The sequence below is a fragment of the Dasypus novemcinctus genome, chromosome 14 (assembly GCF_030445035.2).
Source record: "Dasypus novemcinctus isolate mDasNov1 chromosome 14, mDasNov1.1.hap2, whole genome shotgun sequence".
NCBI classification, from domain to species: Eukaryota; Metazoa; Chordata; class Mammalia; order Cingulata; family Dasypodidae; genus Dasypus; species Dasypus novemcinctus.
Genome location: NC_080686.1, coordinates 81,827,970 through 81,840,823, shown reverse-complemented (window position 1 = coordinate 81,840,823; position 12,854 = coordinate 81,827,970). Strand labels below are relative to the sequence as shown.

The 12,854-nt window shown below is 47.6% G+C and overlaps 1 protein-coding gene across 1 annotated transcript in view; it reads left to right on the top strand.

Moving 5' to 3' along the window:
• Positions 1-1,213: 1,213 nt before the first annotated feature.
• Positions 1,214-12,854, top strand: part of EXT1 (exostosin glycosyltransferase 1) — a 290,879-nt gene continuing 279,238 nt past the window's right edge. Inside the window, exon 1 of the mRNA XM_004482227.5 lies at positions 1,214-2,918. Within this exon, the coding sequence (XP_004482284.1) occupies positions 1,963-2,918 (956 nt within the window). The 5' untranslated portion in view covers positions 1,214-1,962. The remainder of the gene's footprint in view (positions 2,919-12,854) is intronic.

Here is a 12,854-nt window from a genome sequence, read left to right as displayed (position 1 = left end):
GCATCCCTGCAGTCCTGTAAGACCTTTAGAGGATCTGTAGACCATTGATCTGAGTTGTCCAGTGAAATCCAGCGGGGGTAGTAGGAGCTTGGAGCTGGGAAGTGGGAAGTCAATTGAATGAAGGACCTACTCTTTTGCACTAATTCTAAATAAGGGCATTTCTTGCCTCAAGATTCCCTTCTACAGCTGAGACATCTGGCAGTTCTGCTAGTCATCCATTCCTAAAAGACATCTCCTTAAAACCAACTACCACCACAAAGAGTCACATGAGCTTGGGGACTGGGACAACCTTAAATGAACCGGTCTCTCCTTGACCATGAAAATCTTTTTCTTCTTGCTGTGCCTGGATCTCTTGGACGTTTTCTGCAGAACTGAGGGAAAGGCTTCTCGAAGACGGGGAAAGATGTGCAAATAAATGATGAAGGTTTAGGATATCTCTCCTACTCTGAGCACACAGAGGCAGGCATGAAGAATTGTTACAATTCCTCTTTATTCTTGGGGAACAGGGTATCTCCTAGTGCACGGGGGAAAAAAGTGGGCTATGTATGGGAATAACGGAGGCTGTTGAAATGCCTGGTAGGGAAGAACATTTGGCCTCGACGGGTCGAAGGTGGGCTGAAAGAGGCAGCCCCCCGGTTGGCGGCTGTTTTCTGTGAAGTCTCTTTTCTCCCCTATCCCTTGGGTCTTCCCACTTCTCCATTTTCAAGCATCTCCTCCAGGAGCCCGCACACACTCTGCCCCCTGCTCGGGGCGGCGCTCTCGGCAGGCGGCAGAGGAGACAGAATTCTGGAGAGGGCCCGGCAGCGCGAGCAGCCGGCACCGGGGAGGGGAGCGCCGGCGGGTCCCTCCCTGCCCGGCCGCCGCGTCCCCGCGGGCGCCTCTGGGCGGCGCTGGTTCCCGGCACGGACCGGGCCGGGGCGCGGGCCGGGGCGCAGCGACGGGCCGCCAGGCGCGCGCAGGGCCGGCCCGCCGCGCCCCGGGGCCCTCCGAGCCCCGGCGGCCCCGCGCCCCCCGGGCCCCCGCGCCGCGCCGGCGCCGGGGCGCGCGGCCGGGGGTTATGAATGGGCGCAGCGGAAGCACCGCCCCCCCCGGACGTGACGCCCGGCCAATGGCAGCGCGGGCTGCGTGGATGGATGAGGTCAGCGCTGTCGTGTCGGGAATGGAATGTGTAAGTGTAACATTCAGAACCGGGTAACACTCGGCGACCGAACGCGGCGGTCGGCGGCGATCGCGCGGGGGCCTGCGAAGCGCCGCTCGGGGCCGGCTCTGCCCGCGGGGAGGACGCGCCGCCGCCGCCGCCACCCAGCGCCGCCGCCGCCGCCTGCAGCCCGGCCGCCGCGCGTCCCGGCGGCCGGCCCCGCGATCGCAGGAGTAAACACCGCCGGAGTCTTGGAGCCGCTGCAGACGGGAAGAAAGAGAGATGCAGGGATTTGTGAGGTTACGGCGCTCCAGCTGCAGGATGCACTAGCCGGCTGAACCTGGCCATCGGCTGACTTGTTGGAACCGGGGTGCTCTGCACGGGAGTGTGGATGAGTTGAAGTTGCTTTCCCGGGGCTCGTTCTCCACGCTGCCGAGAGGAATCCGAGAGGCGAGGGGATCACTCCGTGTTGCCATTGATTGGGTATCGGGAGCCCACCCCCCCTTTCTTTTCCCTCCGTCTTGTTGCATGCAAGAAAATTCCAGCCCGCTGCTCGCCCGCCCTGGGTGCGAGGTATTCAGCCCCGCTCTCTCCCGTCCATTGTGCAACCCAAAGATGAAAGACCGAAGGGGAGAAAGTTAAAGAAATCGCCCACATGCGCTGGATCAGTCCACGGCTTGGGGAAAGGCATCCAGAGAAGGTGGGAGCGGAGAGTTTGAAGTCTTTACAGGCGGGAAGATGGCGGACTGGAGCTGAAAGTGTTGATTGGGAAACTTGGGTGATTCTTGTGTTTATTTACAATCCTCTTGACCCAGGCAGGACACATGCAGGCCAAAAAACGCTATTTCATCCTGCTCTCAGCTGGCTCTTGTCTCGCCCTTTTGTTTTATTTCGGAGGCTTGCAGTTCAGGGCATCAAGGAGCCGGAGAGAGGAGCACAGCGGTCGGAATGGCTTGCACCACCCGAGTCCGGATCATTTCTGGCCCCGCTTCCCGGACGCTCTGCGCCCCTTCGTTCCTTGGGATCAATTGGAAAACGAGGATTCCAGCGTGCACGTTTCCCCCCGGCAGAAGCGAGACGCTAACTCGAGCATTTACAAAGGCAAGAGGTGCCGCATGGAGTCCTGCTTCGATTTCACCCTTTGCAAGAAAAACGGCTTCAAAGTCTACGTGTACCCGCAGCAAAAGGGGGAGAAAATCGCCGAAAGTTACCAAAACATTCTAGCGGCCATCGAGGGCTCCAGGTTCTACACCTCGGACCCCAGCCAGGCGTGCCTCTTTGTCCTGAGTCTGGATACTTTAGACAGAGACCAGTTGTCACCTCAGTATGTGCACAATTTGAGATCCAAAGTGCAGAGTCTCCACTTGTGGAACAATGGTAGGAATCATTTAATTTTTAATTTATATTCCGGCACTTGGCCTGACTACACTGAGGACGTGGGGTTTGACATCGGCCAGGCAATGCTGGCCAAAGCCAGCATCAGTACTGAAAACTTCCGACCCAACTTTGATGTTTCTATTCCCCTCTTTTCTAAGGATCATCCCAGGACAGGAGGGGAGAGGGGGTTTTTGAAGTTCAACACCATCCCTCCTCTCAGGAAGTACATGCTGGTATTCAAGGGGAAAAGGTACCTGACAGGGATAGGGTCAGACACCAGGAATGCCTTATATCACGTCCACAACGGGGAGGACATCCTCCTCCTCACCACCTGCAAGCATGGCAAAGACTGGCAAAAGCACAAGGATTCGCGCTGTGACAGAGACAACACTGAGTATGAGAAGTAAGTGGCTCGGCTGTTATGCCTTCAGCAAGTCAGCCCTGGGCCCTGCCCACCTTGGTCCAGGTGTGAGGCTGGGGGTGGCGGCGGCGGTGGTGGTGATGGTGGGACGGAGGAGCTGTCAGTCCTCTTGCAGCCAGTTCTGAGCCTGGGCAACCTGGTTCAGGTGTATGGCTAGAAGCTGGGATGGAGAGTTTGAGCTTCTTGGGCAAACTACAAAGCCTCCAGCACTTAACTGAACCGAATCGGTGAATGTGTCTCCTTCCTTAGAGAACCTGCAGGGCGCTGTGTCTCCTCTGCAGGGTGTGGGTTTGATCCAAGTTTGGAAACTGTGCTTCCCCAGTGGATGTGGGAGGTGTCTGTCCTCTCTTCCCCAGAGGCTCTGAATCCACCCACAGTTCGGAGACCTGCCTCCGGGAGCTGTGCTTTGTTTGCTTTTCTTTTGAGCGAGGCTAACTGCTTTCCCTAGTGCTTTGACCCAGAGTTTTCCCAGCCTCAGATTGTCATCTTTTTGCATGCCTTTCGTGGAAGTTAGTGGTAGAAGTGTTTCAATTTCAGATTCTCTACTTTGTGTGCCCTGTCTCTCCCACCCACCATAGCATTGGCTTTTATGAAGGGGGCCTGTAGGTTTGGTGGGGTTTATGGTCTTTGTATTAATTCATTCGCTAATGTGTATTTTTTGTACATATGTATCCTATCTCCTTCCCAGGAGAAACTTTTTATGTGGCCGCTACTCCTCTGCTGTAAACTCCAGTTGCTAATTTAGATTTCCCCTTCTCCTTTGTCTTTATCTATTTGCATGTAAATCGTAGACTGTTACTCTTTGAATGGGCTGTGAGATGCCTCCTCGCCCTCTGTAGTCAGGCAAGTTTTGCCGGGTTGCTAAGTAACCAAGTTGGTTACTTTGTAGCTCTTCTCTTTCTTCCTTTTCCTTCCCAGAGACTCTAACTGACAAATTGGATTTGGGGTCAGAACTGCTTTCCACAAACCAGCCTTCATCTGAGCGTGGTCATTCAGTTTCCTAGAAGATGGGGTCAGAGCCTCACACTCTCACTTCTCGCTGGCTGTGAAAGAGTTAGCAGGTTCCTACAGTGCATTTCCACGTTACGCCAGTTAAAAACCAGAGCAGCCTTGTGCTGCCCAGGGAAGGAAGGAGAACCTCTCAGCTGAGCGCCAAGAGGAACTGGCTGAAGTTGGCAGATTTTGCTCTTGATTCATGAAAGGCAGAATAGGGGAAGTCCTTCACAAACCTGATTGCAACAGGAGAGGGATATGGTGGCGAAGCAGCCCTGTAATGTTAGGTTTGATTGTTGTCTGGATTTCCCAGACACTCAGGCCTGGGTAGTAGTGATGATTGGAAGGGAAATTATAGTCCTCCTATACTTGGTCATGGACAGTGAAGAAGAAAGTATCAAACACCCAGATTCTTCTCCCTAACGCCAATACCTTTAGCTTTTCAAGCATGAGGAAAGCCTGGGGCTACAGTCAATTTTGAATGCAACTTTTATTTCAGGACAGTTATGTGTGAACATTGGGTGCAATTGCAATGGAGTAAAATTTTCCTCACAAAAGAAACAAACGATGGTTAGCAATGAGCTGCTTTGTTTTTACATTGACCTATTCCTGTGGGTGTTTGTTTGGGGAAAAAATGCTTATAGCCTTTTAGGAATTTCTTTGTCTGGTTTATGGAAGAGTAACCCGAGAAGAAGTCTAACCTTTCGGTGTCTTCTGAAGCAGTCTCACTGAATTTTGTAGAAGGAGCACACTGTTCTTCATTCTTCTAAAGGAGCCAGAGCTGAGATTTTGCCTTAGGAAATTTGACGTACACATTTCTTTGGGGAACACCCTCCCTCCAATACAACAATCTTGTTGTCTTTACCCACTTGTTCCCAAGATAGCTATTAAATCTCTGCATTCGCTGCTGAATTGAAGGTTTTTAAAGAGATTGACAATGAAGGAAAGAGGGGTTGCTTTTCTGGAAAGTTTAATTTTGCTAATTAAATGGAAGTCATTTTTTTGTCCCCTTTGTAATCCGGCCAAGAAATCTGACCCCACACCCTTGCTTTGGTTTGTCTTTAAAAACCACCAGGGGTCAGGACCGCAGGATTGGGTCTCATATGAAAAGTGGCATTGAGTAGGAAAGCAAGTTTGCTCTTTCTCCTGAGCAGGGATTTCTTGAACTGTGTCACTTCTAGATTTTCTTCCTGCTCCTGTTTTTGCACGCCCTCCAGCTCTTTCCTTGCTGAATAGGACAGGAAGGTGGCAGAATGTTTATATTCATTGGCCAGTTACTTGGAGTTTTAACTCATTACTCTCATTGGGTTATCAGAATTCTTTATCTTTGAGGAATGGAGCTTGCAAACATTACTGCCTTTTACTGTTGGCTTTGGAACTCATGAAAATGAAGAAGAATCCTGATGTGGGGTGAGAACAAGGCTCCAGAATTCGCAGATGTGTGAATAGCCAGCAGTGCCTGGCGCTCTGCTCTACTCTGAAGGAAGGGCAGCTACCGTGCTACCCACTGACACTGATGTTTTCTATCAGTCACTCATCTCTTGAGATACAGAACTCTACAGATCACACACTAATTTCCCCAGGCCTTGCGAGAGGATGATACTGAAGGTGGTCTGTATAAGTTTGGCTCTCTGCTTCTAACTTGTCACCTAAAACATTAGTATATCTGTGTGGGGAATGGGTATTAACCTGCTTCAGGGACACTCTAAGCATTCGTTTGGTAACGGCTTTTAAAAATAAGATCAATTTCCATCCACTTCTCTTCTTGGTTAACAAATACCTATAAAAAGTCTTCAATTTAATCCCCCCCTGTCCCTCAAGCAATCACATATAAGTTTGCTTTGGATTTACAGGGTCTGACAGATTGAAAATTTATGATACCATGGCTAGGTTGGGATACTGTAGACTATGTACAAATGTATCAACTGAGAAAATAATGACAATAGAGATATAGTGCCAAAAGGTTGAGGACTTCCAGCTTACCTGCCCATTTATGAAAATCAGACATTGACTACTACAGGTGTAGAAGAACTATGTAGAGTGAAGGGAAACAGTTTTCTCTTAAAATGGAGCAACATTTTTCACTCAGACTTCCAGGATTATATTAAAACATCCATTTATATGACACCCATAATTAATTTTCATCAGTTACATGTTCTAACAGATGTAGATGACACTGGCTAAAATAAGTTGCTGCAACAATTAGGTGATTTGTCATGAGGCTTTAGGGAAACTCTGTTTTATGTCCTTTTGAGCTTTTCATGCATGTGACAGAATTACTGTATTTTTGCATGAACTTCATAGTTCAAATCTCTTCAAAGGACCTTATTGTGAATCTTCAAATTTGGCTGTCTGAAATAGAAGAAAGAAGGAAATGGAGGTGGCTTCTATCTTTGACCCCTCCAAGGAAAGCAGTGGTAAATATTTTAAGCAGCTTTTCTGGGAATAGGCGCATCTCACTTGGCCTTTTCCTGTTTTAGCTGCAGCTTTACCTCATGATCCTGGTATTTTTAAAGGCCCTGAAGGCAAGTATGAGCAAATGATCCACCTCCAACATCCTCATTTTACAGATGTGGAAACTGAGGGACGGAGTGTTTAAGGGATTGCTTAAGGTCAAAGCTGATTAGTGGCAATAGCAGCCTTAGAATGCTGGCCTCTTGAGTTTTTCCCGGTAACCTGCAGTCTTCCATTGCCAATTACAGACATATATGAAAGGTTTCCAACCTCTAGGGCAGGGTTCTTAACCTTTTTTGTTCCACAGACCCCTTTGCCAGTCAGGTGAAAACCATGGACCCCTTACTAAGTCCGTACTATACTGTGTGTTATTTAATGAGTGTATCACACCTGCACCAACACATCCTCACAAGAATGTTTTTTTGAATTTCAGTTCAAGTTCATGGACCTTTGGTTAAGAACCCTTGCTCTGGGTAACTTTATTGGGTGGTAATAAAGATCTTCTTGGAATCTTTTGGGAGTCTGATGAAGACCTTGGATAAACGTTGCAGAAAAAAATACATATGACTGCACAATTTGTCATCTAGTTTTAGGGGTTGACACATAGCTACAGCCAAGGGCATCCTCAGACCCAGCCTAAGAACTCCTGCTTCAGGGCTTATATTTGCCTTCCGTTGCTTACATTAAAGTGTGGGTAGGTGCCCGAGCTGCGTAGTCTAAGTAGGCATTTTTGGACCTTTCAGTTTGGCCACAGGGCTTCAGGGAATAGGCTGTGAATTGACTGAAGTAAGTAGAGTTCAGATGCCTTTATAGGGAAAAAAAAATGGCAATTTTAAATGATTATTTGTTTTCTTCCCCAATTTTCCGAGCTATATAGCAGACACGTTGAGCAAGTTCTTGACCCAGCAGTGAACCACCTTAGGTGATTATGAATTTTTTTTCGTCCTCCAGGATGAAAGGTGGGAATTGATTCTCAGGTTTTAAATGTAAAATATTCGCACCTTTCCCCCCACAATTGTATGGCAGCACAAAAGCATGTCTAAAATAAACCACATAAGCATAGTTTAAAAATAAACGTAGAGTGAGCTCTGTGCAGAATTAGGAAATTGGCGAGTGTGTCTTCTGGAACTGAGGTTCTAGTTCTCTCTGCTACCATCTTTCTTACCTCTATCTGAACTTGCTTTCTGGAGCACCTGAAGACCACTTTCACAAGGAAGCTCCAAAATAGGTTGTGGTGTTGTTGCCTGCTTTTTCTAGGAACATTTGCATTTTAACTGAGTCTAGGAAGTGGTGGTTTAGAGTGGAATCTGCAACACAACCTCAGGACCTGTGGGACCAGAGAGCCACTTGGGCAGACCCTGCCTATAGGAGGCTTCCTTTGGTCCCCTGCCTGTGACTGGGACAGTGGCTTTGGATGGTACAGAACTGGTCAAAAGGGAGACACCACACCCTCAGGTGTAAGCCTTCTATTAGTCAGAAGGCCTGAGGCTCTGCCACCCCAGAACACAGTGCTAAAAAAATCCTGCCAGTAATGACCCTGAGCATGCTAATACCTCCTACTGCCTGGCTGCTGTGCCTAGAACCATGTTGCAAGATGCCTTGTCAGTCCATTTTACAGGTGTGGAGACTGAGGCCCGCTGTGGTGAGGTGCTTTGTCTAAGGCTGCACAGCTTGTAAATGGTTGAATCGAGGCTAGAACCCAGGTGTTCTGGGAGCCAGTGCCCAGTTCTTTTCCCTGAGGGCTGCTGTTACCTCATTATGTTCCCTTTTCAGCATAGGTCATTGGGTTCTTTAACCTCCTGGACATGTCCTGTGTTCAGACGTGAACAAGGACAACTCATGTTTCCACGAATTTAATGACTAATCATTTTTACTTAAAAGCTCCTCCACCTGTGACCAAGTTCCTTTAATCAACAGGGACCCTTGAAAGTGGAGATTTGTTGAGAGCCTGTTATTTCAGTTTACTACTGCTGGCTCATTTAATCCCTTTAGCAAGAGTATGAGGTGGGCTAAATCCCCATTTTACAGATTAGAAAGTAGGCCTGGAGAGGATAAACAGAGTTCAAAGTCGTATCTAAGGAGTAAATGGCAGTGTTTTCACAAGGTGTCCTGGATATCAGAGCCCATTCTTTTTCTTCTCTAAAATATTACCACCTTAAAGAATCGAATAAAAAAAATGATCTACCTGTGTACAGGTCAGTTTTTAATGAGTCAGGTACTTGTGTATCTGATCTCTTTTGCTGTTGATTTCCTTTATAGACATCAGACACATCTCCCAAGGAAAAAAGTTGGCTCCAGGATGTGATAATAAGCATTGAACTCCTTGAGCTTTTCTGCTCAAGGAGCCTTATAATTTTGAATGTGCAGATTCTGCTTTTAATGCCCTCCCAGATTTCCGCATGACCTTCGCATTCGGCTGTAGTGCCACAGCCCCGGCGGCAAAGCAGATGCTGTTTCAGACAGTGGGCTGCGTGTCACTCCTGCCCAGTCTGCAGGCTCCTTAATGAAAAACAGCCCCTAAAAATTACAGCAGTTTTACAGAGCTTTGGGGGAAAACTGGGAAAATACAGGAGGAATGAATATGAAAATGAATGTCTTTGCTAATCCCCTTGGTAGGAGGTATCCACTATTGTTGAACTTTGATGTGCTTATCGGTTCTAACTCTCCTGTGTACTTGGTGTATGTTTATATCGTTCCATCTCTGTATGTCCAGGTACCAGGTATGGATGTTAATTACTTGATTAATAAATAGTAGATAAATAATGAATTCAAAGCATTTTTTCATAAGTGCCTGGTACGTGCCAGACATGTTAGAGGTAGGGCCACTGCAGTAAACAGAACAAATTCCTGGCCTTTATTACCATTCTAGGCTGCTGATTTTATAAAGTTGCAGGCAAATTTTAAATGCAGTTTTGGGTGTTTTTGTTCTTTTGGTTTTTTTGGCCCCTTAACATTATGGAAGAGCCCATTCCTGTTGTAGTAACTCATCTTCCAAAATAGGATTTTTAGTGGCTGCGTGCTTTTTTCTCTAACTCAGAGCTGTACCATAGTTTATCTCACCATTTGTATTTTCCTGGATAATTTGTTTCCCATACTTTCTACATTATACATAACTCTGAGATGAATTTTATTCTTGGATATTTGTTTTCTTCTTGACTGTTCTCCCTTGGGAAACAAAATGGAATCACCTCCCAACCCCTATCCGCTATCCCATTTGGGAGAATAGCTCTTTTAAGATGTAGCTGAGCACCCATTTAGTGGGGTAGCCATCAGTAAGTGACTGCTTAGATTAACATTTGTAGGTGTTAATTGGTCCTGCAGGGGGTCTTTGAAGCTCCCACAGCTTCTGTTCTCTTTGAAGTTTTGTTTTTGCTGCAGCCAAAATCCTCCCTGGCTCTTACTGAGCACATACCTCAGATTCTCTCTCTCTGTATTGTTCATTCTTCAAGCCTTACCTGGGTAGATGTCCTTCTTTTAGTTAATTGTATCAGCAGATCAGTGGTCTAGCCTTTCTGTTTGTCTCTTTTCTTTGGTTGCTTGATCCAGGCCACCACACTTCTGGGACATCTGGGAAAGGCCTGGATTCTAAGTGTAGATTGAGACCTTATTCTAAGTGACTGAAAAGCTAAGAGAGAAAAAAGTGAACTGGCAAGATACTCTGAGTTAGGTCCATTGCTTCCCTTGTATCATAATTGCTTTTGGTGATGATAGATGTATAGGGCTGTGCATCCTCTTTGTGTCCCCTTTTGTCTTCTGGACCAGGGAATTGTGGATTCCTAACCTCTCAGCCTCATTTTCCACATCTAGAGATGGAGTTCATTACACTTACCTCACAGGGTCCTTGTGCGGAAACGGGGTGCAGTATGTGTGAGGTACCTTATGTATGCCGGTGTGCTGTCCAAGGTGGTGGTATTTTGAGAGTGGCCTCGTGCCATTTCCTAATCAGCCACTCAAGTTTGCTTAGTTTCATAGCTTGACTCTTCTTACCTGAGCCATAGATATAACTTTATTCATCTCTTCTCTTTTTTGAAACTTAAAGCCTAGGAAGACGTGGTAGGTGCCGTGGAAGCCTTGTGGAGATACTGATCTAGGGTTCAAACTGGAGTGGTTGGAGGGTGGCCTGTGGAGCAGCCGGGCAGTTCCCCTCGACTCCCATGTCCTCCTGGTGCCCTGGTTGGCTGTTTAAAGAAGCACGTTGTCGCTTTTGCAGTTGAATTTTATGCCCTGATGAGTTGAGGCTGACATCTGGAGTTCAGCTACTCAGTAGCCTCCCTGGGCTAGTTTGGCAGGCCTTTGGTGGCATCGGTTGTTGCAAAGAGGAAAAAAATCACTGGGGCCGCCTTAAGTTGTGTGGGGACGTGGGGCAGGCCCTGAACTGGATGTGCTCTGCTCAGTTCTCAGGATGAGCACAGGACCTGGGATGGGGCCCTTTCTGGGCTTCCTTGTCTCCCAGACTAGCACCTCTGCCCCTGCCAGCCCCTGGCCAGTCTTTCCTGAATTCTCTCCTCCAGGCCCTGGAGCAAACCAGCCTGGTGGGCTTTATTAGTGGCCACGGCCCCTCCTGGGGAGAACCATTCACGTCAGGCCACACTTCGAGTGTGGTGGTGACCTCATAGCTAAAGGGCTGCCCTGTCATGTTGTCACTCTTGACTTAATCAGTGGCTGTCTTGTTGCAAAGAATAGCCTGATGTTACTTCCTGGAATTGGGGACTGTGGTTAGGGTAAGGTGGCTGTGGCGGGGACTGTTGAAGCCATATCCTGTTGGCATTCACATATTTGAGCCCCGTTGACGATGATGAAAATAACAGTGGCAACTAACCTCTGTTGAGGGTTTACCATGAGCCGGGTGATACACAGTCGCTTATTTAGGCTTTATGCTCACCCTAGCGGAAGGGTACCCATTTATCACCATTTTACAGATGAAAAAACTGAGGCAGAGTCTTGAAAAGTAACTTGCCTGGGGAGTGGATAGAGCTCAAATGGTTGAGCATCTGCTTCCCATGTACGGAGGTCCTGGGTTCTACCCCAGTACCTCCTAAAAACAAACAAATGAAAAAAACTCTCACTGGAGAGCAGATATAGATCAGTGGTTTAGCACCTGTTTCCTATGTACAAGGTCCTGGGGTTTAATCCTTGGTACCTCCTGAAAAAAAAAACAAAGATAACAGTTTGCTTAAGAGCACACCACTGGAAGTGCTGGACACACCAGGGATATGGACTGAGACTGTCTGACTCCTTATTCAAGGCCCCTTATGGCTTCCGAACAGATGAGATGTTGGAAAGAGCACAGCTCAGAAACAGTAGTGTGCTTGATTTATAGACTACCAATTGGGTTTCTCACCAAGAATTTATTTAATCATCCATTAGAGAGACAATTCTAACCAGTTTGGTGATCTGGTTTCTCATCCCACAGCAGATTAGGCACAGTAAATGTAAAGATGAGAGAAGGATTTTTGTAGACAGATCTGTAAAGAAGGGGCTGCTGGCAACCTGAATGCAAGGAAACAGGCTGGGAAATTATATAAAATGTAACACCCAGCAGTAAAGAAGCACAGTGATTTAAGAAGAGTTGGCACAGTGCCCAAAATGGTGTCCTACACTCTCCTTGCAGGTATACCTCTCAGTCCCAGGGCCTCATGCTGTTCCTGCCGCCAAGTAGAGCTTCTTCTACGAATATTTGCTCAACTATGGTTCTGTGCAGTGTTGATCCTGAGCCATCATTGTGTTGAATGTCCTTTTGCTTAAGAAAGTAAAGAAACAAGTAATGCGTTTTATATCTTTTAAAAAACCCATTGCTTAAAATAAAAATATTTTGCTGCTCCTGAGAGTAAGCTCTCCATTTGAAAACTTGTTTGCCACACTTCGCAAATTCCCCAAGGGCTCCAGATAGTTGGGGTCTTCTCCTTTGAGTTAGCTTTGGAGTTTTTCTGGGGGTTTATAATACTGTCAGTGCTTTAAGTTTATGAGAAAATGAGTAGTTTTCTGATATGTGTTGTGGGCCTGTAGTGCCAGCTCCTTCCGATTGTGCCACACCCTGAAAGACTTTGGCCTTGGGCTCGGGTAGAGAGTGGTTGACCAGGGCTGGCCTGCCCGCCCAAGGCCTGGTATATGCAGGTCGGAGTTTAGAGAGGGGAGGTACGTGTGGGAGGGAGGAGGGGACATCTCTAGCCTGTTGCCCAGGAGTTGCCCTGGTGGATATGTTGGGACACATATCACTGGTTCTGTTTGGTTTTTCTGCAGTTCTAGGGGGGCCCACTGGTGGGTGGAGATATAGAATGGATTTTATACTTCCTACTTACATTCCCTCACTCTTCAAATGGGTGGGATTCATTCAGAGTACGCTGGTAGAAAGTAAGACAACGCCACCACCCTGCTGGAACTCAGCTGGGAGGCGTCCCATGGTTGCTGTGGACCAGCTCTGCCTACCATTCCCTCCCTACTCCTGCGGCTTTCTTCCCTCTTTCTGGAGGG